Here is a 27,970-nt window from a genome sequence, read left to right as displayed (position 1 = left end):
AAAGCGTTGGCCAAACTAAAAATGCAGGAGTGTGTTTTGAAGTTCCCGATTTTCGGTGACCTTAAGCACTTGAAACTCATAGTTTATAGCGATGCGTCCTATGCAAATTTATGTGATGGGGTTTCAAGCGCAGGAGGTTTTATAATTTTCCTTTTGGGGAACAATGGTAAATGTTGCCCGCTTGTGTGGGAAACAACGAAAATAAGGAGTAGTAAAAAGCACTTTGGCTGCTGAGATGTTAAGCCTTGTAGAGGCGGTGGATATGGCCTTTTATATAAGTATGATATTGACAGAAATTTTGGGATTAGGGGATTTGGGTAATATACCTATTGACTCACATTGACAATAAATCCCTGTGGGAAAATGTGCACTCTACAACAAGTGTCAATGAAAAGAGGTTACAGATAGACATCGCAAGTTTGAAGCAGATGTTGGACAGAGGGGAAATAACAAAAATTAAATGGGTCGACAGGAGCTATCAACTGTCAGACTGTTTTACGAAAAGAGGGGCGAGTTCACAGAAACTTTTGGATATTGTTAATGAAGGGCTCTTGTTTCTGTGACTGTTTTTTTTTCTTTTTCGTCCAAACAAAAAAAACAAAAAAAAATGTGTGTGTTTTTGAGTTTCTTGAAATTTTGTTTATCTAATTTTTTTTCTCCAAGTAAAGGGAGACTGTTAAGTAATGGGTTAAGAGACATTGCAACTAGTGGTCTCATTTATGTTAAGTAGCCATTAATTGACACTGATATGTAAAGGAGCTTCAGGTGGCCTCTGGCAGGTGATGGATGGTTAGAGTTTTGTGCAAAGGCTGTTGGAATGAAATAAATGTGTTTGTGAAAAAGGAACAGAACTTTAGACTCTTCATATCACAGCAACTAAAAAGTCTAACATTGCTTACATGGTCACTTCACTTACCCAATTTCCTACGCACACCATGAGGCTAGCTTTCTGTATAAAGCTAAAGCTGCACCGAAAATTGTTGAAATAAACTTACCCAAGAGATAATGCATGTCAGTACACTTTACTCCTGGTTAGATTTGGACTGAAACTTAGTCACTTTCAACTGAACTTTGCAGTGATCTGAAAATATACCATGTAATATTTATATCTAGGAAGACCGAGAACAAATGCTGTGTTTGTACTGCAGGGTTTGAGCCTTCTGGAAGAGATCTCAGGGCTTTATTGCACTTTGGTAAGTCTACTGCATTACACTGCCAATTTTGTGTTTCAAAGTGCCCAAAATCATATTGTATTGATGAAAATATGGTGTTAAAAACATAGGGCGTGAACATCAGGCCACACTGCGCCAGAAAAGCAGCTTACCGTGGCGCAGCGTGGCCAGTGAAAGCCAGGAGACCTCGCTCCTGGGATCCAGCCGGCTTGCAACACCTCGCAAGATTCAATGCAATCTCGCGAGACATTGCAAGGAGATCCCACCCACAATGGGCGGGGTCAGTTTTTGGTAAATCTGCATATTAGAGCGAGGCAATAAGCATCATGTGTAGATTACTGAGGTCCCCATGACTTTGGGATTCAATCCCTTCGCATCAGGGACCTCGGGCGAGCGGCGTTTGGTACTGACACGGAACAGCACTCGTGGGGGTCTCCAAGGGGATCGAAGGCCCTCAGCAGCATGCCCTTTGGGCAGGGTGGTGCCCTGGCACTGCTGGTGCCACCTGGGTATCCTGGCACTGCCAGCCTGCCACCCTGGCAGTGCCACCTGGATGCCAGCCTGGTACTGCCAAGGTGCCCAGGTGGCATTGCCAAGGTGCCAGGCTGGCACTGTCAAGGGGGCAAGCTGGCATTTTCCGCACGCGATTGGACCGTGAGTGTCGTGGGCGTACCTCTCCATGTTCCATTCGGGTTGGGGATTGGGGGGGGGGGGGTTAGATTTTCTTTGTGGGCTTCGGAGATTGGGATGCCATTTAAAACGTTCCCATTTAGGCCCCTTTTTCAAAGCAATTAGTGTTGAATAGCCACATGTTTCTTGGCACTGAGTGTGCAGGGAAACACGCGGCTCGCTAGGGGACTTTGTTTCCTTTTGGGAAGATCGCGCCCGTTGTCTCAAAAGACTGAAATCAGCATCCTTAGTGTTCACCGTAGAACCAGACAAAAAACAAACCTTGCAGTACCTGTGAGTTTTATTTTAGACAGTCTCGCATAGATCCCTGGTAGATCCGGGAGTTGCACTTTCACCTCTTTCCACTGCTTTGCTTCCCTGATGTCTTGGGCAGTCATTTTATCCTCAGCTACCTCAGCCATTGGTGTCTTCCCTGTTGTGCTGCCTTCACTCTCTTGAAGACTGGACGGATGTGGCATAATTGCAGGAATTTGTTGTACTGATCGGAGGACAGTTTCATCGTTGATCAGAGGTTGTTTCTCTGGAAAAGATGATGCTGATGGTTCAGCTTTGGGTTTTGCACGTTGGTACAATCCTTTATTAGCTTTGGTTACGTACTAAAAGAGAAAGGAATAATAGGGTGAGTCTTAATTTAGACGCCCAAATATATTTTTCTGCTTAATGCATACATATCAGAACAACAATAAGTAAATTAAAGTTATAGTGGAATGCTAAGTGCTGGTTGACTTTTCGAATTGAAAAAGTATTCCACTTAATCTAAATTGGTCTGTCTGGTATTCAGCTTTCAATGGTTGCAACTTGATCCCAAATTACATAGACTTCAAGTTAGCAATTTACTTTTAAATAAAGCAACATGTAAAATGCTGAGGATACATATTGGAGGTTACATTCAACACTATAATTATCAACCCAATGGACTCGTTTTAGGTTTCATTTTTGAAACAAAGGCTATTATTTTTAACACAATAGTGTCACATACTGCATATCAAGGACTTGAACCTTCTTGATCTTACCAGAAAACCAGAACTGGAGAGAAATGCAGAGATTCAAAGTGGCCAATTTTACTGGCTGTACACTAATATTGAGCCTATTACAGCAGACTGGTGAAGCAGGAGAAAATTACCAGGCTTTTCACAGAAACTCTTGACTTAATTTGTGCTTTTGTGGGAAAATAATTTTTGCTTCAAAAAAAAAAAAAAAAAAAAAAAAAAGTTCCACTCGATTGAAATGCATTTTCATCTCTACAGTTCTCTTAATTCTGAAACTTGAATACAAATCTTACCAGCATCTTACAACTAGTAATCATATCCACACTTTAATGCTCGGACCAAAGGTCGGGAGAGAACTGAAACTCGTGTCCCTTCCCTTACCGCCCATAATCACTGTTTTTAAAAAGAAAGGGGTGTATCTTTCTTCACTCCACTTGAGTGTGCACGGCCAATTTAAATAGTAGCAGCAAGCTTTGATGTGTTAAATCAAAAGGGTTATTTATTCATACATTCACCCGAAAAGTCTAAATGTTATGTCACTCTCTCTCTTACACTCGCACACACCCGAGAAAGATACAATTCAAGAGAATAATGCATTTTTACCAATTACAAACAAATGAACACTTCTTAAGAAACAGTCTTTGCGGCCTGTTAAAAACTGGTGTTTCACTCCTGAAGAGTTAGCCTAGGTAAATTCAAATTGCCAGTTGTATATCAGAGGTGTTACAGGATTCCCTTGTTTCTGCCGGTCACAAGCTTAGGCACTTGTGGTTTTCCTATCAGGAGGTCAAGATTCTTACAGGTGGGCTTGGATTAAGAATCAGGCTGGGAGACACTTTAGTTATAACAGCCTCCAGGTTTAAAAAGGCAAGGGTCTGCTGCCTTTCCTGATGTCTTGCAGCTGGTGGTCTGTGGAGACTGACTGACTTCACTCTGGTTCTTGAAACAATAAAGGACTTGGTGTCATAAGCTAAATTGGGGCAGCACGGTAGCATAGTGATGAGCACTGTGGCTTCACAGCTCCAGTGTCTCGGGTTCGATTCTCTGCTGGGTTACTGTCTGTGCGGAGTCTGCACGTTCTCCCCGTGTCTGCGTGGGTTTCCTCCGGGTGCTGCGGTTTCCTCCCACAATCCAAAGACGTGCAGGTTAGGTGGATTGGCCATTGCCCTTAGTAAAAAAAAAAATCATACGCTAAGTTTTAGTCACACGATGGCAAGTTTCAGTGCCTTCTACCGTCCACATATTTGATTGTAGTGGAATGGTTGGCAACCCATCAACATACCAGCTACGATTAGCTCACTGTAAGATCTAATGTGATATTCCATTCACAGGTCTGCAACAAGTCTAACAGTCATGGTTTGTTAGGTCTCTTCCATTGAACTATTCCGGATGGTCCTTCAGCACTTTAGAAACCTATTAACATTTGAGAACTTTCCTGGGGTATTTTCAGACATGAGTTAATCCTGTGTCTGTACAAAATTGCGAAAGTCGCCTGTCCCTTGGCAGTCATCTTAACAGTCTTGTAAGGGTCCATTTTCAAATAAAAGCCATGTTCCAGAAAATTATACAAAGTGCAGTCCACATTTCAAGCAATGAATAAAACGTGCATGCACTAGGCATGACATAAGATACAATTCAAAATTAGTTGACTTGGCAAGGTCAAGTCACTCCATTGACTGCACATTATGGTGAGACTTAAAAAGAATTGTATACTGAAAAAGCAGCTCGTCTTCCCGATTCTAAAACTCCTTGAAACAGAATAATTACAATATTCAAACCATTTCTTGCATAACAGCCCAATCATAAAATTAAAAGAGAACAAAAAAAAAATGAAAGCAAAACATAAAGGACGCGTTTCAACTAAATGAAATCAAAGTCCCATAGCCAGCGCGTTTAGCCGCATATTACCGGTGCTCGCAGCGCCGAGAAACACATGGCTATATATGCCACTCGCTTTAAATAAGGGACCTCAGCGGAATCGCGCAGCCAAGGCTGCTCATAGCCCCACTCTCTACATCGAGGCCCTCCGCTTGGCGCCCAGATCTCAGAGGCCACTGACATGACCCGGACCTCCTGCAAACCCCAATGCACTATGGGAGGGACGCAGGCAACTCCCCTGCCCCGCAAACCCTCCCTAAAGCCCGTGCAGGGAATCCCTCAGTTCGATTGCCAGCAAACAAAAATGCCAGCTTGGCACCGCCAGGCTGGCACCCAGGCAAAACTGTCAGGGTGTCAGGCTGGCCCTGTCAGGGTGCGACCCTGCCCAAAGAGCATGCACCCAAGGGCCTCCGAACCCTGGGAGACCCCCATAAATGCCGCTCCGTCTGGTCCCGTATGTGGGGAGCAGTGCTGCACAGCGCTGCCCGAGGTCTCCGAGACTACGGAGATAGATCCCACCTCGGGTACCTCGAAAAACTAGGGGCACGATCCAACGGCCACAGTGCGCTGAAAAGCAACTCGCCGCAGCTCAGCGTGGCCAACAGAAGCCGGGAGACCCCGTTCCCAGGATCGACCCGGTTTGCAATACATCATGAGATCTAACTAAATCTCGCAAGAGGTTGCAATCCCACCCATTGTGGGTGGATCACTACTTAGCAAAGTGCATATTAAAGCATAGCAGCTGGTCTCACTTTAATGTCCAGATTCCGGAGTTACCCGATGCGCAAGATCTAGCTCCTTTGCCTCGGAGACCTCGCCTGAGTGCTGCTCAGCACTGGTCGCCACAAACGGGGACCAGGCGGAACCACACTTGTGGGATCTCCCAAGGGATCGGACGCCCAGGCCTTTGGGCATGGTAGTACCCTGGCCAGGTTGGCACTGCCAATGTGCCAAGCTGGCACTTTGTGTGCGCAGGCAATCGAGCCAGAGTGCCCTGCGCGGGTGTCGGGGGGAAGATAGCAGGGACCGTCCGGGAATGCGTTGGGGCTGGGTGCCTCGGAGATCAAGATGCCATTTAAAAATGGCGTCCCGATCTCTCGTTGCACTGAGGAGTTCTGGCGAGCGAAGCTCCTCACTGCACAAAACTGGTCTATGCATGGTCACGGCCGCACGTTCCCCGCTTAGGCCCCTTATCTAACGCGGGTGGCGTTTTGTAGCCTTGTGTTACTCAGCGCTGTGAACGCCGGAAATCACGCAGCAAAAAGCGCTCACTAAGGGACTCTGGTCCCTTGGAGTTGAATCACACTCTGCATATTAAAGTGAGACTAGCTGTCTCGCTCTATATGCAGATTTGCTAAAAAGTGATCCCGCCTTGGCGGGATTTACATCACGTTGTCTTTCAAGATCACGATACATCCCGTGAGGTGATGCGAGCCAAGTGATCTCGAGAGTGGGGACACCCAGCTTCTATTGGCTACGCTATGCCGTGACAGGCTGCTTTTTGGGCGCAGCGTGGCCTTTGGATTGCGTCCATGGTTTAAAAAGCTATTATTGCGATCAGTGAGAGATTTTGAACAGCATGTAAAGCTCCAACTTGTATCGTCACAAACAATCCAGTTTGTACCGTAATTGGTTCACTCTTGCAGCAGATGATTAAAACCTTGAGGATGTTGCCAAGTAGCTGATGATCAGAGTCACCAATTCAGACATAGCAAAGACTGTTGAATTCGGACTATTCACTAAAGGTGACCGTCACCTGCAAGGTTATATGTGCACCCAACTCAAATTCAGATGAGATGCTACATTGTAGACAGCGAAGTATAATCCAAAAAGGAAATGCATCAGCAAACTTTTGTTGTAGGTGTGTGGCAAACGTAGACAGAGCTACTTGTTTTAATAAAAACAATTTTGCTTTAAAGAGTAGCCTGGATCTACAGTTAAATCCATTGAAATAGATTGTTTTTTAAATCTTGTGGCCAAAAAAAGTGACATCAGCACTAAGAAATGCAATGCTACACCATAACTTTGATGAAATCCCAAATCAGGTAATAGTAAATGGCAGGTAAAGCTCCCTCTACTGTGCCCCATCAGTTAACAGCAATTCCATTCTCTCCACTGCACCAATGGGATTTTTTCCCCTACTTTCCACACAAGTAACCTCTTTCAACAAGATTGCCAATTTAATCCTTAATCAGTGTTGAATTATAGACTATTTTCTCCGCTATGAACCTGATTACAAATACCCACTCATTCCATGTCAAACCTTTACATCTGGCAGGCAGAAAACCTTTTCCACATCTTTAATGTTGGATTCAAACCCAGGGTTCAAGAATCAAAAATGCCAGATGGGAAAGGCGCCCGAGACGACATTCTCTCAACAAATCTTCATTTCAAAAGTGAAAATGTGGAAGAAACGGAGCAACAATGGGCTGTGGATTAACACATTTCAGACCGAAGAACAGAATATGAAAGTTCATTCACGTTCTTGGTCATTAGTTTCATATTCCACTAAACAGTCAATTCAAATTTCACATGTAAACTGGAGCACTCACATAGGCGAAAACAAATTTATGCAACCTGCACACTTCTAATTGTTATTCATTTTGCTTTGTGCCAACATCAAATTGATTTCTATATGCAGAAGCAAATTGCACACAGGTTTGCAAATTGCCTATTTTCGTCTGCAGTTAATAAAAACGTGAAACCAAGCATTAACTTTCTTGGTAAACTGGATTGCGTTCTTATTACAATTGGGCTGCACTCAAAGTATCTTTTCCATGTTTCCTTTTGTAAAATATCACAGGCTGAATTTATATGATAGAATTATTTAGCCACTTGTGTGAATGAGACATACAAAGTAATACCCAATCATTAACGTGAAGTAACAGAAAACAATGGGCTAGTCAAGTCCTTAAGAACCACAGCGTCAAAACCAGTAATTTATCTGCAGTATTAAGCGAGACAAATATATTGCAAATATAAAAGACTGGTGATTTGCCATGAAAGTTACCAATTATCAAACTTTTGCAGTCTACAATGGCATTTCTACAAGATTATTTGGATAAAAGATTGTTTGTTTAAAAGACCATTTGTATAAAAGATTATTCGTATAAAAGATCTACAATAGACTCCTACATAGAACAATCGTAAGGATCAGAATAAGCATACAAGTTCTGATGAAGGGTCATCAACATGAACTTTGTTTCTCTCTCCAGAAAAAGCTGTCAGACCTGCTGAACGTTTCCAGCATCTTCTGTTTTTATCACAGATTTCCAGAATCCAGTGTTTTGCTTTTCTTTTTTTTTAAAATTTAGAGTACACAATTCATTTTTTCCAATTAAGGGGCAATTTAGCGTGGCCAATCCACCTACCCTGCACATCTTTTGGATTGTGAGGGCGAAACTCACGCATCCACGGAGAGAATGTGCAAACTCCACACGGTCAGTGACCCAGAGTCGGGGTCAAACCTGGGACCTCGGCGGCGTGAGGCAGCAGTGCTACCCACTGTGCCACCGTGCTTCCCGTGTTTTGCTTTTCTAAGCATTTAGATCGGGAACTGCTCTCAATAATGTAACTTTTCTCTAACTCCAAGGAATAAATTATTCCCAAACAATACATTCCAGTGAAGGACTTTATGATGCACAGCATCATATATTTCTTAGAGAAGTTATTGAAAAGTAGTAAAGGTCTCACTCAGCTCTTGCTCTTTTCCATTAGTCGATCTGAACTGAAGTTTAAAGCACATTTGGAATTACCCAGAGTGTAATCCTCTTCAAGGCTAGATTTCACTGGGTGGTCAAGTCATTGGGTAGAAAATCCAGCCCGTCACAAATTTGGAAAACTATTTGCCTGGAGCAAACTGGTTCTTGGAATGGCATTTACTCAATTTTACTGAGAGAATTCATATTAAACCACCATGAAAACTGCAGCATTGCTTGCTGGAATTCATAACAAACATCTCGTTGACTGACAGAAGATTATTCAGAGTTAGCTTGTCTCCTCAATGGTCAATCCCCAGATAATTGTGTTGCATGGGTTAAAATATTTGTGCTTTCATCTGCAGAGTAAACCTTATTCGAGAACAAAGAGCCATCAAGCCCAGCAAATGTGCCCTTTAGCGATCGGGTAAAATGGGCAGAGGTACTTCACGTCAGTAAAGCGCTTCTGGGCAGCCCAAGGATATGAAAGGTGTTTCCCCCCAGTAATGGTAAATAGAACCAGCATATTTTATTTTTTGCAGAATAAATTCAATCATTTTGCCCAAAACTAAATCGCTGCAGGAACAGGGACAAAATGTAAACAATTTTTTTGAAATAAGCATTTCTGCAGCTTTGTAAATATACTCACAACAGATTAGAAAAGGCTGTGTCAATTTGAGTCTAAATGTGGAGGGGGCTGGGTGTGAGGGGAAAGGAAGTGGTTATCTACACACATGGGCTACATTGTCCCTCATGATCTGCTCTATGTTAGTTTTCCACCTGTGAAATAATTTCACCACGGATGGTGGGGCCAGCAGCAGCACTGAATGCATTCATATCAGCTTGAACGTCAACTGCTCCCTCATTTTGTTGCTGTAACACTGTCTCTCCTGACTCTCAGCCAACCTTTCACTGTTAGTTGAAAATTAAAGAGAGCCCAGAGTGGGGAGATACAATTAAGTTTCAAGACCTTGAATTAAAGGCCATAAAAGGAGGGCTCCTTCAGTGCTGTCCTGGTGCAGTCGAGTACAGCTGGAGTTTGGTGAAACAGAGAGGAGGTGGTCAGTCCCTTTTTTCTGATTGGTGAATACTTTTGCACTTTAAGTAACTTTTACAGTAGACAGCACAGGAGGTCAGAGAGAGACCAGAGAGAATCTGATGAGGAGCAGCTGAGCAGAGCAGTGGGAAGCAGCCCAACGTATCCCCCACTCAAACCAGAGGTGGAGCTCATGAGATCATGACCAGCTTCGAAAGTGACGCGGGACAAGTAGAAGCTGTCGATTAGGTAAGTACAGACGGTGAGTATTTATACTACTATTATTGCTCATATAGTTTGTAAAATCTTTATTCTGTGGTTTACAGTTTGCAATCGCTAGATTCTGTATTAATGAGGTCAAGAGAAGAGGAGCCCTTGAGTAATTAATATTAATTGATTTTAGAGTCCTTCATAGGTTGGGATAAGTCATGGCAGCAGGGCTCAAAACTGTGGTTTTCTCCTGCTCTATGTGGGAAGCCAAGCACATGTCCAGTGTTCAGGGCAAGCATGTGTACAAAATGGGTCTCCAGTTGTAGCATCTGGAAGCCTGAGTTTTGGAGCTGGAGTGACAGCTGGGGACATTGTGGAGCATCTGTGAGGCAGAGTGCATTGTGGATAGCACATATAAAGAGGTGGTCACAGCGGACGCTAAGAGTCCACAGGCAGGAAGGGAATGGGTGACCACCAGAGTAAGAGGACTAGACATGCAACTCAGGAATCTCCTTGTGGCTATTCCCCTGCAAAACATACCATTTTGGATACTGTTGAGGGGAATGGCCTCTCAGGGGAAAGTAGCAATGTTGGCTCTGCTGAACATGGGAGGAACAAAAAGTGTGGGAATGCAATAGTTTAGGGGATTCAATTGCAAAGGGAATATATAGGAATTTCTGTGGCTACAAACAAGACTCCAGAATGGTATGTTGCCTCCCTGATGCTAGGGTCAAGGCTGTCTCCGAGCGGTTACAGGAAATTCTGGAGGGGGAAAACGGTGAACAGCCAGTGGTCGTGGTACACATGGCTGGAAAGATGGTGCAAGGGGGAGGGTTTCAGATGCCTGGAACATTGGGACCGGTTCTGGGGGATGTGGGTGCAAGCTGGATGGGTTACACCAGGGCAGGACCAGGAATGATGCCCTAGGGCGGGTATTTGCTGGCATGGTTAGGGAGCATTTAAACTAGATTTGCAGAGGGATTGGAACCTAAGCAGGGTGATAAGTGAAAGAGAAACAAGGACGGGAATGAAAGAAAGAACACTAAAATGCAAAAAAGGTAAACAGGGTAATCAAGAGAGAGGCAATTAGCGCTACAGAACAAAGAAAGTTATTAAAAATGGCAAGGCAAGCCTAATAGCTTTGTACCTTATTGCACAGGGCATTCGGAATAAGGTTTACGAACTGATGGCGCAGAGGTAAATGGATATGGTCTCATAGCCATTAGGAAAACATGGTTACAAAGAGCTAACAACTGGGAACTTACCTTTTGGAACAACAGGAGGGAAGGAAAAGGTGGGGGATAGCACTGTTAATTAAAGATGAAATTAGGACAATTTGAGAGATGATCTAGACTCTGACGATGCAGAGTTAATTTGGGTGGAAGTAAAAACAGCAGGGGAAAGAAGACATCAGTAGGAGTAGTGTATAGACCCCAGCAGTAGTCTCACTGTAGGAAAGGGAATAAATTAACAAATAATAGGAGCATGTGAAAAGAGCAATAACTATGGGTGATTTTAATCTTCATGTTAATTGAGCTAATCAAGTTGGAAAGGGTAGCTACGACAATAAACAAGTTCATAGTGCAATCGGGATAGTTTTGTAGAGCAATATATCATGGAGCAACCAGGGAACAGGTTATCTTGGATCTGGTAATGGGTAAAGAGGCAGGTTTTATTAAGTAACCTCCAGAGTAAAATATCCCCTTGGAAGTAGTGATCATAACATCATATAACTTAACAATCTGTTTGAGTGTAAGAAACAACTGTGTTGAACTGAAATAAAGGGAATTACAATGAACTGAAGATAGAGTTAGCTAAAAGTGGATGAGGCAGTGACAGACATTTAAGGTAATTCATACAGAGTAAAAATATATAGAATCATAGAATTTACAGTGCAGAGGGAAAGCCATTTGGCTCATCGAGTCTGCATCAGCCCACACCGCCTATCCCCATAACCCAGTAACACCACTTAACCTTTTGGACATTAAGGGGCAATTTAGCATGGCCAATCCACCTAACCTGCTCACTGGGCTAAATCGCTGGCTTTTAAAGCGGACCAAGGCAGGCCAGCAGCACGGTTCAATTCCCGTACCAGCCTCCCCGAACAAGTGCCGGAATGTGGCGACTAGGGGCTTTTCACAGTAACTTCATTGATGTCTACTCGCGACAATAAGCGATTTATTTTCATTTTTTGGGGTGATTTCCATCTGCGTATTTTTTTCCTACCGGTATGACTGAAGTGATACGAATGTAAAGCAAGGGCAAGTGAAGTGAAGTGCATGCTGATTCCTCACAACATTGACTGTGAGAGCCATGTGCTTCCTCTGCATCCAAAATGTAAATATTTATTTTGTTTTTACCATTAATAACAGTTCTACTAATATGAATTATTAAGCATTTTCTATAACTCGTTATGAAATATTTGGCGTGTATTAAATATATTCAATCTTATTTATGGGATCATGGTTAATAAGTCTGATTTCAATCTTGTTGCCCACAGAGATGATCCCAGTAAGGAGGAAAGATTCTAAGAGGGATAAACCAACCATGGCTAACCAAGGAAGTTAAGGAGCATAATAAGTTGAAAGAAAGAGGGGGGAAAGGTCACGATGGCCCCGAAGACGGAGATAAATTCAGAATCTAGCAAAGGAGGACTAAAAAGATGAGAGAAAATAAAGCACAAGGGCAAAATAGTGAGGAATATAAAAACTGACAATAAGAGTTTCTTTAAATATATAAAAAGGGAGAGAGGTCAAAGTCAACATAGGCCCCTTAGAAAATCAATCTGACGAGACAGTTAATGGGAACAAGGAAATGGCACAAAATTTAAACAGCTATTTTGCATCAGTCTTTACAGTGGAAGATACTTTAAACATCCCATTAATATCGAAGAATATGGGGGAGGAATTAAATAGTATCACCATCTAATGGGGCTAAAGGCAGAGATGGCTTGCATTCTAGGATCCTAAAAGAGGTAGCTACAGAGATAGTGGATGCATTGGTTGCAATCTTCCAAAAATCTTTGGATTCTGGAGAAGTACCAGGGGATGGGAAATTTATATTAATCACTTGGAGGAAGATGAGCTGCTGCCATATTTTCAGACAACACAGAAATAGGTGGAAAGGCAAGTTACGAGAGGGATACAAAACATTTGCAAAGAGACTGAGAGGTTAATTGGGTAAATTGGGTATAATGTGGGAACATGTGAAGTTCATTTTGGAAGGGTGAACAAAAGAACGGAGTATTATTTGAATGCAGAAAAACTGCAGAAAGCTGGAACACAAAGGGACTTGGGGTCACGGGTGCACAAAAAACCAAGCTAATACACAGGTGCAGCAGGTAATCAGGAAGGTTAATGGAACGTTGGCCCTTATTGCAAGAGGGTTGAGGTATAAGAGTTGAGATGCCTTGCTGCAACTGTACAAGGTACTGGTGAGACCACATCTGGAGTACTGAGCCGTTTTGGTCCCCTTATTTAAGGAAAGATTATTTCACTGGAGGCAGTTCAGAGAATGTTCACTAGGATGATCCCTGGTATGAAGGGATTGCCTTATGAGCAAAGGTTAAACAGGTTGGGACTCTACTCATTGGAGTTTAGAAGAATGACCATCCAGGACCAGAGGGCATAGACTCAGAATAAAGGGGTGCCAATTTAAGACTGGTGAGGGGGAATTTCTTCTCCTGAGGGTCGAGAGTCTTTGGAAGTCCTTGTCAGAGATCTGTGGGGGCAGAGTCCTTGTGTATGATCAAGCCCGAGATAGCTAAAATCTTGATTGGCAAGGGAATCCAGGGTTTCGGAGTCAGGGCAGGAAAATGGACGTGAGGAAAGTCAGATTAGCCATGATCCTATTGAATGGCACAGCAGGCTCAAGGGGCCAAACAGCCTACTCCCGTTCTTATTTCTTGTGGTCTTATTGGACAGATCTCTGACAAGGTTTTTGAGGTCATCTTGCATTTGCATCGAAGTACAGAACATCTAATGTACAGCTGAAGAGATAAATTACATAAACCTGCGGCTAAGTTGGTTAATCATTACAGGGACCTTGGATTGATAGTTATGTAAAATTATAATTTGTCTGTCAGTCCTTCTCTATTTTCTAGCAAAAGCAACATTCCAGAAATTACTGGCAGTTTGGATGTGCATTGCTTAAGGTCCCTATTATTACAACGATTAAATAGCCGTCCCATGCAATTACTCCACTAAATCACTACAGTATTGGTCTTTTCTGAACATGATTGAAAGCAAAGTCGTAAAATCACCAAAGTATTCTTATGTTTAATTTAAAAACCATTAGAGATTCTTCAGTCCTCAAAGGATTTACTTTTTTCTCAAATGCGAACATGTCATGCAATGAAAATAATAATTAAAAATGATTACTTGCATAAAAATAACAGGTTACATAACGCAGGTGGGTTTATTTACTTCAAATCTCAAATATAGCCTTGTCTTGGTAAAACATAAGCTTCTTAATAATAATGTGAAATTCAAAGTCCTTGCTTAAAACCACAGGTGAAACATAAACTATTACTGTGCAGCACATTTTCTAACAATTTACAGGTCAAAACATGGTAGCACCCGTTTCGTGTTTATGCTTTGATTAGAGCAGCTGTCACTCAATTCTCCCCCTTAATTATCTCAGTCCAGAGCAGGGACAAAACACTATTTCCACTGATCTGAAAACGTACGAGAGGCAAAGCTTTGACTCATAGGTACCTAAAATACCTTTCATATTTGCTTGGAAACTCACTGTAGCCAATGAAATCTCTCAATGTGAGCACTAAAAGGAGCTTTTTGTCCACCAGTTTTTAGAAAGGGTAGGATATTACCCTCCCCTACAGTACAGCTTACCAAGCAAGCTGGCAAGAAACTTGTTCTTTTCCCTAAAATTCTTCAACATTTTGTTGTTGCCAAAATCTTGTCCTCCTTTTCCGCAACTCCTCTCAACTGTCTCCAATTAGGTTTCTGCCACAAAACCAAGTCACAAATAACATTCTCTCAGCTATGACCTTGGTGCATTGTCTCCTGGTACTGCTGAAGTCTTTGACACAGTTGGCCACATCATCCTCTTCCCATCAAAGTCCATCTTGGTGGGACTGTCATCACCTGGTTCTGCTCTTACCTAGTCACATCAGAACTAAAGTAATAATAATAATAATCTTTATTGTCACAAGTCGGCTTACATTAACACTGCAATGAAGTAACCGTGAAAAGCCCCTAGTCTCTGCACAGACAGTGATCCAAGCCGGGAATCAACCTGGGACCCTGGCGCTGTGAAGCAACAGTGCTAACCATCCCCAGGAATGGTTTCTCTTCCTCTCCCTGCACCATTACAGCTGGAGCTCTCCAAGAATTTTTTTTGCTCCCCTCATCATTCACATCTTCACAGCTTGGAGTGCAACATGCATGTCATCTACCTCCACCATATCTTTTGACACTTCTACTGCCTCTTTGTTAGACTGTTTGAGCCATAATTTCCTCCTGCCAAACAAACGGAAACCATTTTTTTCAGTCTCTGCCTGAATTCTTTACCTCTACCAACTTCATCCCTTGCCCAATCATTGTTTCAAACTAGATATGTGCCCATTCGAACCCCAGCTTAGTATATGACCTCCTAATTCTTTCCATCACAATGACCGCCTACAATGTCAACTTTACCCATCCTTGGTCCATCGGTTTCCAATACCAACATCCATGCCTTAGTCACCTTCAGACTTGGCTATCCCAATGCTCTCCTGGTCAAATGTCCATCCTCCATAAACTTGAGTTATTCCAAACTATCCTATTGCATCATGTGCCACATCAAGGCCTACTTGTCCATCGTCAATGCTGTCAATATCCTCCTGGGACTTATTTAAAATTCCATGGTTGCGTTTAAATCCCTCTGTAACCATCGCCCCTTCCCACCTCTCTAACCATCGCCAATTCTACAACGACCCGCACCTCAACGCTCCATATATCTGACTCCGGCATCATTGTGCATAATTTCCTCAGTCTACCTTACCCCTAGCAGGTGTACCTTGGAACACCCTCTCTCATTCAATTTTCCACCTCCCTCCTCGCTCTCAGGAGGCTCCGTAAAAACATTTTGATCATCCCCACTAATATTTCCCTCTTTGCTTTGACTGCTCAAGAAGGCAACTCACCACCATCTTCTCAAGCGTAATTAGGGAGGGACAACAAATACCGGCCGAGCCAGCAACACCCACATCAAGAATAATTAAAATCAGGGCGTGCTAGTAACTAAGTGATTCTGCTCATGGCGACATGTTTATTTTGAAAACATGATAAAGAAAAATAATGGACCTGTATTTATTCAATAACTTTCATGTTCCAAAATGCTTCAAACACTTGTATTCATATAGCATCTTTAACATCAACAAACCACCTAAAACCGTTTAAAAGAGAGTGTTATTGAACAAATTTCACGTTGAACCACATTACATCATGGTCCATCGACTGAAAGCTTGGTCAAAGAATTGAGTTTTAGAGTGTCTTACAGGAGGAAAGGAGGAAAGTGATTTATGAAGGGAATTCCATAGATTAGGTACTAGCAAAAGGTACAGCCGCCAATGGTGAAGTAATTCAAATAAGCTGCTAAAGATGCCAAAATTAGTTAAGCACAGGTATTTCAAAGGGTTGTGGGACTCAGGGCGGTCACAGAGGTAGGGCTTTGAAAACAATGGTATTTTTAAATTGAGGCACTGCTTTGCCAGGAGTTCATCTAAGTCAGTTAGTATAGGGCTGATAAGCACATGAGACTTGGTGCGAGTTAGGATATGGGCAGCAGAGATTTGGATGCACTTTAGTGATGGAAGATGTAATATGGGCAGCTAGCCAACAGTGTTGGAACAGCCAAGTCTAAAAGTAGCAAAGGCACTCTGAGACAGTTAGTTATTTTTTAATGCACAGTTGCAGTCTAACATGGCAAGCAATTTGCATAAATAAGGTCTTATGGACAGATTACATCAATAACCATTTCATCGTTTTTGTTGGTGTTAATGGAGAAAAGAACAGTGGCCAGGGCACTGGGAGAATTCCCTTTTTAAAAAATTTTGTGCTGTGGCATCCTTCCTGCCCATTTGAATGAGCAGATGGGTCCTTGTTTAAATGTCTCATCTGATACACAGGACCTCTGACAAAGCATCACACCCCCAGTACTGCATTGGAAAGCCACCTTGAAATATATGCTCAAGCCAGGGAGAGAATTGAACAAACAATGGTTTGACTTAGGGAGAGTTAGTTTTCTCAGGCTGACACTTGAAAAGTCAATATTTCGAATTAACAACTTAAGTAACCAACAAAATCTACGTGCCTTCTAATGACTAATAGTTTCATCAAAGATATTATATCTCGAGAGAGATTACATTTGCAAGGTGGAGGGCACTGCTGAAATTTACAACCACTATGTTGCTTCAAGTTAGAGTTCTTATCTGGTAACCAAGTTTACCGATGTTCAAAATAACTTCTTTGAAGAAACTTTGGTGGCCTGGTCAATCGCAGTTGGCACATTAGTTATCACTTCTTCACATACAATGGTCAACCAGAAAAGTATGCGGTTGATGGGTGGAAAATCTATCAGTAAATATCAATTGCCCAGTTACGATTTGAAGCAACAGCAGCCCACGATAGCATTTCCGACAGTGACCAAAGGATAATTATTTGAACACTGTATACATAGTTTGTTCACCATTCGATCACGACTTGAAAGATTTAGAACACAAGTAGGCAACCACAATAAAAAGCTTTACTTCTCTTCTGACCTAACCAGCTAATATTTTAAATTAATCACAATATGAATTAAATCATTTAAGCTCAAAGTGGGAGACCTGGTGCACAACTCAGCTATTAAACAATAACACCCAGTTGATACTCAACGCAGCATATAGTTAATCCTCCTGGAATGTGGCAAAGGATGAAATAGGAAGTGACACTACTGCTATTGCCAAAGGCACAAACATTTAGCACACTACCAGCCTCTGCAGCAGAAACATGAGCCTGGAATAGAAGCACTGCTTAAATTTGTGAGACAGAGGTACTGCCAATTACTGCAAAGAAGGGATGAGTGAGACGGAGAAGCAAAAGAAGATGAATGTCAACAAGAAAATTGAGAACGAAACCGGGAAGGAGAACTGAGTTAGAACTGTGATGACGAGGTGAATTTGTGGAACTCGCCGCCCCACAGTGCAGTGAAATCTGAGTCATTAAATAGTTTTAAAGAGAGAGATGAGATATATTTTTGATTTTAAAAAAAGGAACAGGTTAAAGGAATATGGGCAATAGGTGGGAGGTGGATTTGAGACCAGAAAGAGATCAGCCATGATCTGATTGAATGGTAGAGCAGGCTCAAAGGGCTGAATTGCCTACGTCTGCTCCTAATTCCTACGTTTAAGAAACAAAGGAGGAAATTCAGAAATAGGGAACAGGAATGAGAAGAGTTAGAAAAAGTGCATGTTAAAGTCCCACTGAGCTAGGTTTCAAGGTTATTGCCTGGTATACCGTACTACAGTAGGAATTTCAGTAAGCCAAACGGTATACTCAATTGACAGAACCCCATTGTTCCCCGATACCGTGCTACAATTACCTGGCCAGTACTTTTATGATTGGGCCTTGTGCTGTTCAACATATAAAGAAGACTAATTTCACAGTTGTGCGGGATAAAGGTTACAGCTGTTACTTCAAGCTGAACTAAAAACAATAGTTGTTTCCCCAAAATTTTAATGGGAAAAAAAACTTTAAAACATAACTTCCCCCCTTCCCCCCCCCCCCATACCAATGCAAGGTTATATAATCAATATGCACTTGCTCCAAGACTCAGTTTCACATCCTCTCATGAGGCTGTAACATTTACACTTCAGCTGCTGTCTTCTAGATCCATGTAAAATCTACTGCAGTTTCAAGATACCCCCCTGTACTTATAGTCAGATCGCTTGACAACATATATAGTGGAACATACATCTGTTACTGTAGAATACTAGCAGCTCTATCTTAAGGTGTGTCACCAAACAGTTTCCTTTGCCAGGTCTCCAACTGATTTTACAGAAGAATTTATTTAATTGGCATAAGAACCACAGCAGTTTGTGTTTCAGATCATGGCCTCTGAAAAAGACTTCAAGGGAAGGGAAGAACATACAATTTGGAATGAAGTGGCAATGAAAACCTTTTCAAGGGTCAATGTTGAAAGCTAGTGCACAATTTTCCGTGCTTGTACTAAACTTATGAATACAACTGAGGAACTCATCCAGAAAGGAGCAATGACAAGTGTCAAGCACATCAATAATCAATAGTCAAGATAACAGACAAAGGAAGGGATATTTATGTGTGCACAATCGCTTTGATACAGGCAGTATAGAACCAGTTTGATACCACCACAGAACAGATTCACTAAAGGGGTTGGTGTGGCAACTGCTCGGTTCAAGATCGCAAGAAACTGCAGAGTGTGGTGAACTCAGCCCAATGCATCACCAAGCTTGCCACCCCCGCATTGATTCTGTGAACACCTCCCGCTGCCTCAGGAAGGCAGACAGCATTATCAGAGACCCCTCCCACCCAGGCATTGGCTTCTTCCAGACCCTTCCATCAGGCAGAAGGTACAGAAGTCTGAAGACTCGCACATCCAGTCATAGGGACAGCTCCTTCCCCACAGCTACAAGACTCCTCAACAACTCCCCCTCGGACTGATCTGTTCCCTGTAAGAACAATATTCACGATGCCCTATGCTGCTCTTGCTCATATTTGCTTTGTTTGGCCCCTTGTTCCGCACCGTAACCAATCACTGTTTGTCGATGTACCATTTGTCAATGTTCTCTGTTGATCATTCTTTTGTCTACTCTGTACATACTGTGTACATTCCCTCAACCTCAGTAAAATACTTTTCACTGTACTTCGGTACATGTGACAATAAATCAAATCAAATCAAAGTGAGCATTGTTTCTTGATTTGCTTACAAAAGTGATAAAATAGCTCAACTTTACAAAGCATGATGTTCTCTCTGCTTTCTGGACTCTGTAGAGGAGCTGTTCAGCAAAGGAAGCCGAAAAGGAGATCCTGTAAAAATAGTTGAGGGAACCAGACCACTGAAACCTGCCATGAATGATTTCCTTTGCATTGTTAAATAAATGACCATTTTTCTGAGAGACCTGATCAGTCGCAAATTGAAGATAACACTATCTAAGATAAGTGAACAGTCAGTGTGAACAGATTTCACAGGGAATTCAACTTCTCCTGAAAACTGCTGTCTCTAGTCTCCCTTTATTTCTGCTTCAGGGTGGCTGCCTTTCCTCACCTGACCAATCATAGAATTTACAGTGCAGAAGGAGGCCATTCAGCCCATCGAGTGTGCACCGGCCCTTGGAAAGAGAACCCTACCCAAGCCCACACCTCCACCCTATCCCCGTAACCCGGTAACCCCACCCAACCTTTTTGAACACCAAGGGCAATTTAGCATGGCCAATCCACCTAACCTGCACATCTTTGGACTGTGGGAAGAAACCGGAGCACCCGGGAGGAAACCCACGCACACACGGGGAGAACGTGCAGACTCCGCACAGACAGTGACCCAAACCAGGAATCGAACCCGGGACCCTGGAGCTGTGAAGGAACTGTGCTAGCCAATATGCTACCGTGCTGCCCGTGCAGTCAGGTGCTCGTTTCTTTTTGGTACAGTAGAACCTTCAGTGATTGGTCAGGCAGCATCATCAATGCTAGCGAAATCCTACAAAAACGCAACTAAAATTTTGGAAACCAGATGAGAACTTACTTTTTCGTTTCAGATTCCAGCATCCGCAGTAATTTGCTTTCACTTAAGTAAACTTACTTCCCTCCCATTTGCTTTACCGCCAACAATATACTCAATCTTTCTTCCAACATGGGCAAACTGTGCTTAAAAAAGCACTCGTGTCCCAAAAATATACAAATCATCAAACGCTCAAGGTGCTTTTACTAACCTGGCATTTAGGAAGGGTAAAATGCTGAAATGTGAGCCATTCATGCTTGCCTGATCTGTAATGGTGGACAATAACCTTTGGAAATCGCTTGATGATTGTTACTTTTTGAAGAGTTTCGAAAACACACATACCGAGCCGACCTAGGGAGATAGGGGAAAGAAAACAAATAATGTATTCTTCAGGATATGGAGCTAGATATTTACTTCAGTTCAGAAAATACATAAGTGCTCAAATGTGCATTCAGAGCATCACTGCTCCCTTTTGTTAGGCACACATTACATACTGCACTGTAGATGGTTGAGAACATTTACCAGCTGCTTTCCCATTGGGCTAAGTGGAGTTCTAGTGCACCAGTTCCTGATATGTAGAATCCTCACAGCCAACAGTAATTCCAATGGAAACATGAAAGATTTGTTAATGCTGACAGTCAGGAGGATCTGTAAATACAAGTCCTTCCTAGCTTTTGGCACAACAAATGTGACAAGTTTACTTTGGATGGAGTGTCAGCTTCACAAGAATCATGCCCTGGGAGATAGCAGCTGAGGAAAGCCAGTATGCAAGCAGAAACATCTCCATGTGCTGAGACCAGTCTGGACCTGCTGACCAATAACCTTTAGGTTGTTCTCAAAATCAAGAACCTTTCTGTATAATTACAGTAATTTTAGGAGTATCATAATTTATAACAATTTTTAACCTCACAATCTCAGATTAATCTATTTTCTACATAGACAAAGTGATTCGCCTTGGGCCAATGTATTTATCAGCGCACAGCAGCCACTTAGTAAAGTACACAGAGAGATGTTAAACGCAAGAGTCCTTCAGTATATTATATGTTTTTTTGCAAATATAACTTCTGAACTGATGTGATTTATTCCAGTATATGAAACATTATGTACTCTTTCTGGGAGAATTTAATCAGTTTAACATGGATGTTATCATGTCAATTGTATCATTGCATGCTGCAAATCCCAAGTCAATCAAAACTGAAAGGTTTGCTGATCGTGTATTGAATAAAAACAAATAAATGATTTTTTTTTTACAACAGGCATGATGCAACATACTCATGGGGGGGGGGGGGAAAGAGAGAAGAGGAGGAAGAAAAGAGAAGAAACCACAAGGGAGAGATAGGTAAAGATGGAGGTCATTAGGCTGGCTACAACAGGCCACATGTGGCAACTTGGAACAAAATGGCGCTGCAACAAACACTGGAGGGTCCCTGAACAAAAGGAAACCCTCGGAGTGCAGGGGCTCACCCACATGGTGGCCATGTTGGATGCCCCCTGGACAAAGGGAAACCCCAGCCCAATCTCATGGGGAGAACAGTGACCACGGCCATTTTGGACGGCCCCTGAAAAAGAGAAACTCCGGAGTGCAGGAGCGCGTGCACCAGGTCAGTATGGCTGATCTTGCAGGAGCAGGGGGACAAAAGAAAAAACATCAGGATAGTCACCTGGAACGTCAGGGGATTTAACGGCCCAGTGAAAAGATCCAGAGTCTTCGCCCACCTGAAAAGTATGAAAGCCGACATAGTCTTTCTCCAAGAGACGCACCGGAGAGAGAAGAACCGTCTGTGGGTAAGAAAGGCTAAAGGGACGAGCGCCAGGGGTGTAGCCATACTGTTAAATAAGAGGACGATGTTTACCGTGACCAGCGTTGCCAATTCTGCTCGGAGACGCCAATAATGTTGCTCTTTGTAACCGGATACTGATATGACAGTTATTAATGATGATATTGCTTTTCAGAGTCGCCAGGTATCAAATGATACCACCGTAAGGTTTAACCGGATATCGATCAAAGACCCAACAACCAGTTAGTTAGTTCAAGTTCAATGATAGTTTATTTACACACAAGAATTACTTCGACATGCAACATAAAACACTACAAGCTAAATTACACCTAACACTACAACAACCTGTACTTAACTTCAGGCACCCGGCTTTATGCAGAGGAACAAGGCCTTTGTTCGGATCTTGCGTGGCTGGATCTGGAGAAGTGACTTCGTTTCTGCTGGGCTCATCTGTCTGGTAGCGATCGGTGGTCTTGAACTTGCTTCTGGTCGTGGTGCTGCAATTGGTATCAGGCGTAGGCCGGGCCAAGAGAGTGCCGGTGCGCCGGGGCCAAAAGAGACTGAACACATGGCAGTGTCTCTTCTTATCCTTCGGGGGCTTTGCGCTCTTTTGGGCGGTCCTTAGCTTTGGACCCAAGAATTCGGCAGGCTTCGATTACTGCCTTCCATTTTAGCCAATAAAGGGGCGGGTGCCTTGATGGCTGGGCGTGTCCAGAGCGGTCATTGACCTTGGCTGTTTGGGCTTCCTGGGTGAAGGGAATGGTGCCGATGAGTCTGGATCTGTATCTGATACCTGAGTGCAAGTCTTTTGTTCTGGGGAAATGGGCCATTAGAATGCAAATCGGCAGGGGGTTTCGATAGTGTCTGGTTGCCTAGTGGCAAATATACACGTAAGCTCTGAGTTCGTCTGGATCCTGTATTGGCCATATTTCCACTGATTCTTTGTAAGTGGCCATGTTTCCCTTTCTAAGTGGCCATGTTTCCCTTTCTAAGTGGCCATCCCAGATGGCTGCACCAGGACGGTTACAGACCCAGGCGGATGGTACGTCATGGGTCAGCAGTGTCCTAGACGGGGCACCGGTAGTACTGGTGAACGTGTACACACTCAACTGGGATGACAAAAAGATCATGGGACATAGACACACACCAACTGATCATGGGGGGAGACTTGTGTACAGGACCCACAGACGGACAGGTCGCACCCCAAAATGGGAAAGACCTCCAATATGGTGAAGGAACTCAGCCTATTCATGGAACAGATAGGGGCGGTGGACCCATGGTAATTTGCCCACCCAGGGGAGCCGGAGTTCTCCTCCTTCTTTTAAGTACATAATGTCTATTCACGGATTGACTTCTTTGTAATGGGGAAATCGGTGCTTCCAGGGCTGGAGAGAGTGGAATATTTCACGGTCGTAATCTCCAACTACGCTCCACCTTATATGGATGTGAGGTCGGAGACAGGTCGTGCCCAATGCCCCCATGGAGGTTGGACACAGCCCTCCTGGCCGATCAGGCTTTCTGCGAGAAAATATCACAGGCCCTAGACGAGTATATTACTAATAACCAAAATGGGGAGGTCTCGTCCTCAACACCACCCTGGGAAGTGCTGAAGGCTGGAATGATGTGGAGATGGAACGGACATCACGCAACAATTGCAGGAATGTTCTCTTCCAGGCGAGGAACATTTCAGCAATCAAGGGCATTCAGCCTCTGATCTTCAGGTAAGTGTTCTCCAAGGCAGCCTTCAGGACACGCGACAACGCAGAATCACCGAACAGAAACTTATAGCCAAGTTCCGCACACATGAGTACGGCCTCAACCGGGATTTTGGATTCATGTCGCATTACATTCACCCCCCACCATCTGGCCGGGGCTTGCAAAATCCTACCAACTGTCCTGGCTTGAGACAATTCACACCTCTTTAACATGTGATTATCCCTCACTCCAGTTGCTCCGTCTGGACATGTAAAGACTTGATTACCTGCAAAGACTCGCATTCAAAGTATCAGCTTGCATCTTTGACTTTGTCTATATATATGTTTCTGGAACCCACCTCTTCATTTACCCGAGGAAGGAGCAGTGCTCTGAAAGCTTGTGATTCGTAACAAACCTGTTGGACTTTAACCTGGTGTTGTAAGACTTCTTACTGTGCTCCACGAGGAAAGCAGAGCACCAACTCCGCCAGGCATGGGGATCCTGTAGACAAGACCAGCCACCTGCTGGCTCACCAGCTGAGAAAGCAGGCAGCTGCGAGGGAAACACTTCAGATTTGAGATGCCAAAGGCAAATTAGTAGCGGAGCAGGAAAAGGTCAACAAGTCATTTGACACCTTCTACCGGGGCTGTACATCTCAGAGCCCCCGGCTGGGGAACTCAGGGATGAAGCAGTTCCTCGAGGGATTTGAATGATAGTCGTGGGGGGAGAATAAGAGACTGAGCCTGGAAGCACTGCTAGAACTGGGGGACGTTATGGAGAGTATTAGCTCCATGCAGGCGGGGAAGGCTCCGGGACCAGATGGTTTTCCGGCAGGCTTCTACAAAAGACGGCATTGGCCCCGCACCTGCTGGAGATGTTCACAGATTCACTAGCAAGGGGTACCCTGCCGCCTACGTTAGCACAAGCCTCAATCTCGCTGATACCCAAGAAAGACAAAGACCCAACAGAATACAGTTCATACAGACCCATCTCGCTGCTAAACGCAGACGCGAAAATACTGGCCAAAATCCTCACCAAAAGGCTGGAGGACTGTGTAAAGAGGTGGTGGTAGAAGACCAGACGGACATTGTCAAGAGTAGACAGCCAACATCTAACATCAGGCGCCTGCTGAACGTGATCATGACCCCAGTCCGGGAGAGAACACCAGAGGTGATTGTCTCCCTGGACGCAGAAAAGGCCTTCAACAGAGTCGAATGGAAGCACCTCAGAGTGGTTTGGGCTTGGAACAGGGTACACTTCCTGGGTGGCACGCCTGTACAATGCTCCCACAGAGAGTGTACGGACAAATACAACCAGCTCTACGTACTTCCAGTTGCACAGAGGCACAAGGCAGGGATGCCCGTTCTATGCAGATGACCTGCTCCTCCATATCTCGGACCCGCAAAGCAGCATGGACGGAACCACGGCGCTCTTAAAAGGTTTGGAGCCGTCTCGGGGTACAAACTTAACCTGAGCAAAAGTGAGACCTTCTTGGTGAACCCACAAGGGGGAGGGTCTGAACTGGAGGGATTGCCTTTTAAACAGACCCAACCCAAATTCTGCTACCTGGGGATCCAAATTGCTCATGACTGAACAGGGATCCACAAGTGGAACCTGACCAGCCTGACGGAGAATGTAAAAAAGGACCTGCAGAGATGGAACACACTCCCAATTGCGCTGGCGTGGAGGGTGCAGATATCAAAATGAACGTACTGCCCAGGTTCCTCTTCCATGTTTAAATCCATCTCAATCTGCATCCCCAAGGTCTTTTTCAATTCACTAGACAAACTGATTATGGCTATTGTGTGGTGCGGGAAGAACATAAGGATCCCAAAGAGAATATTGCGGAGAACGAGATCCATGAGGGGGCCTAGCCCTCCCAAACCTGCAATATCATCACTGGGCAGCGACTGTGGAGAGAGCAAAGGGATGGATAAAGGAGCCAAAAGCTGAGTGGCCGCTTATGGAGGAGGGATCCTGAAGAGGAACCTCCCTCCGTGCACGAGCCATGGTGACACTCCCATCCCCACCTAACAACACTTCGATCATGGAACCAACTGCGACAGCATTTCAGGTAAACCAAAATGTCCGACAACCACAGATTAACGCCGGCGACTATGGACACCATCTTGAAAAGATGTTGTCAGTACGGTGGGGGGGGGGACACTGACAGTTAGGAACTTTTACACGAACAAGAGGCTAACAACGGTCGAAGAACTGACAAAGATTCCAGCTGACGGGGGTAAATGAACTTGGTACCTACAAATCAAAAACTTCCTATGAAGGGAAACAATGACGTACGCACAATCACCACGACAATCACTGCTAGAAGACCTTTTGGACACGGACATCCTAGAACTGTGGTGACATGTACGGGTGACTGCTAAGGGGGGCCAATACACAACTAGACAAGGGAAAAATTGGAGGTGGACATGGGGTTTAAAATAGGGTGGGGACTCTGGAGCAATGCACTGCACATGGTCAGTTTCATCTCCACATGTGCAAAGTTAAGCCTAATGCAGCTAAAAGTGGTACACAGAGCCCATTTAATTAAAACCCGAATGAGCAGGTTCTTTCCGGAGGTGGAGGATAGATGTGAACGGTGCCAAGGTGGCCCGGCCAACCACGCCCACATGTTCTGGTCTTGCCCCAGACTTGCTGGGTTTTGGACAGCCTTCTTTGAGGCAATGTCAAAGGTGTTGAGGATGAGGGTGGAGCCCTGCCTTGAGTGGCAGTCTTCAGGGTATCAGAACAGCCAGATCTCTTCTTGGGGAGGAGGACCTGACGCTCTTGCATTTGTCTCCCTTATCGCCCGCCAGAGAATCCTGCCCAGCCGGCAGGTAGCAGCACCACCTAACGCTGCAGACTGGCTCTCCGACCTATCAGAATTTTTCCAAATAGAAAAAATTAAACTCGCCATCCGAAGGTCAGAGGAAGGCTTCCACAAAACATGGGAGCCATTCACTAGGTTGCTCTAAGACCTCCTTGTAGCCAACAACTAAGAACCCAAAGAACAGGAGGGAGTAGCCACGAAACAGTAAGGAAAGGGGGGGGGAAGAGTGGGGGGGGGAAGATAGGGAAGCATGGAACCCAACCATGCCCAAAAGAAGCATGAGAAACAAGGGAGGGTGGGGCAACAACCTGACCAAGGGGAAAAAACAAACGCGAAAACTGGTGGGGAACATAACACAGGAAACCACAACCACCACTATAAATAATGTAAGGGGAAAGAAAATAACTGCAACGTAAAGAAAATAACTGCGATGTATGGATGTTTGTAAATAGTTGAAACCGACCGATATGTAAATAGCTTTACTATACTTCCTCTTTGTGTCCTACTGTTTGTCCATATTTATACTTGTTTTGTACACCAAAAACTCAATAAAAATATTTATTTTTAAAGATGAGACATATTCAACTTAAAAGAATCTGAAACGAAATACTCAGACACAGATGTCTGATATATAAATGTCCCATAAAGTTATCACCAGAAACCAGCCAAAAAGCATCAAACACAAAATACTTTCCCTGCAACAAAAAAGCTGCTCCGTGTTGAGTTAATTACTGTTTCCAGGATTCCACATATCTTTACAAATTACAACACTGACTACTATCACAACCTTTGACCTAGAAGCAGTACATTAATAAATAAAATTGTAATTTAAAAAAAAAATGTCTGTGGAATCGAATTGTTTTTAAGAATATTTGAAAATGACTAAGAATGAGAAATTGTAAAGGGACTATTGCCAATTTCTTAATAAAAGAAATACTGGTCCACGTGTTCTGACAATTCTTGATCTGGAAGGAAGCCAAGATACGAGAGCCATGTAAGCTAAAAAGGAGCTGGAGACAGAAGATGATCAGTATACAGATGTAGAAGCTCTTGGAGGCACTGTGTGAACAAGCTAAAATGATCTAAAAGCTGGAAGCTGTGTGAGTAGCCTGAAGATGCTAAGTAGTTGGGTGTTTTACCAGAAGTGGCCAAACTAAGAACAAGGACTTCTAGATAGCTATGCCATCAGAACTGTCATGGCCCGATGGAAAGAGGATTTTTAAAAGTGTGACTCGTTGTTAATAATCACAGCCTTCA

At 43.7% G+C, this 27,970-nt stretch overlaps 1 protein-coding gene across 3 annotated transcripts in view; it reads right to left on the bottom strand.

Moving 5' to 3' along the window:
• The window catches only part of cox10 (cytochrome c oxidase assembly factor heme A:farnesyltransferase COX10), a 169,143-nt gene that overhangs the window by 122,740 nt on the left and 18,433 nt on the right, over positions 1-27,970 (bottom strand). For 2 of the 3 annotated variants that reach the window (XM_072483158.1, XM_072483159.1), the window contains 2 exons: positions 20,619-20,758; positions 2,134-2,458 (listed from right to left, as the gene is read on the bottom strand). In XM_072483158.1, coding sequence (XP_072339259.1) covers positions 2,134-2,458; positions 20,619-20,758 — 465 coding nt within the window. Of the gene's footprint in view, positions 1-2,133; positions 2,459-20,618; positions 20,760-27,970 lie in introns of those variants that run through there. The other variant, XM_072483160.1, reaches the window with a different exon arrangement.

The sequence above is a fragment of the Scyliorhinus torazame genome, chromosome 18, assembly GCF_047496885.1.
Source record: "Scyliorhinus torazame isolate Kashiwa2021f chromosome 18, sScyTor2.1, whole genome shotgun sequence".
Classification (NCBI taxonomy): Eukaryota; Metazoa; Chordata; class Chondrichthyes; order Carcharhiniformes; family Scyliorhinidae; genus Scyliorhinus; species Scyliorhinus torazame.
The sequence above is the reverse complement of the archived record's forward strand: the minus strand, read 5'-3'. Positions and strand labels throughout refer to the sequence as shown.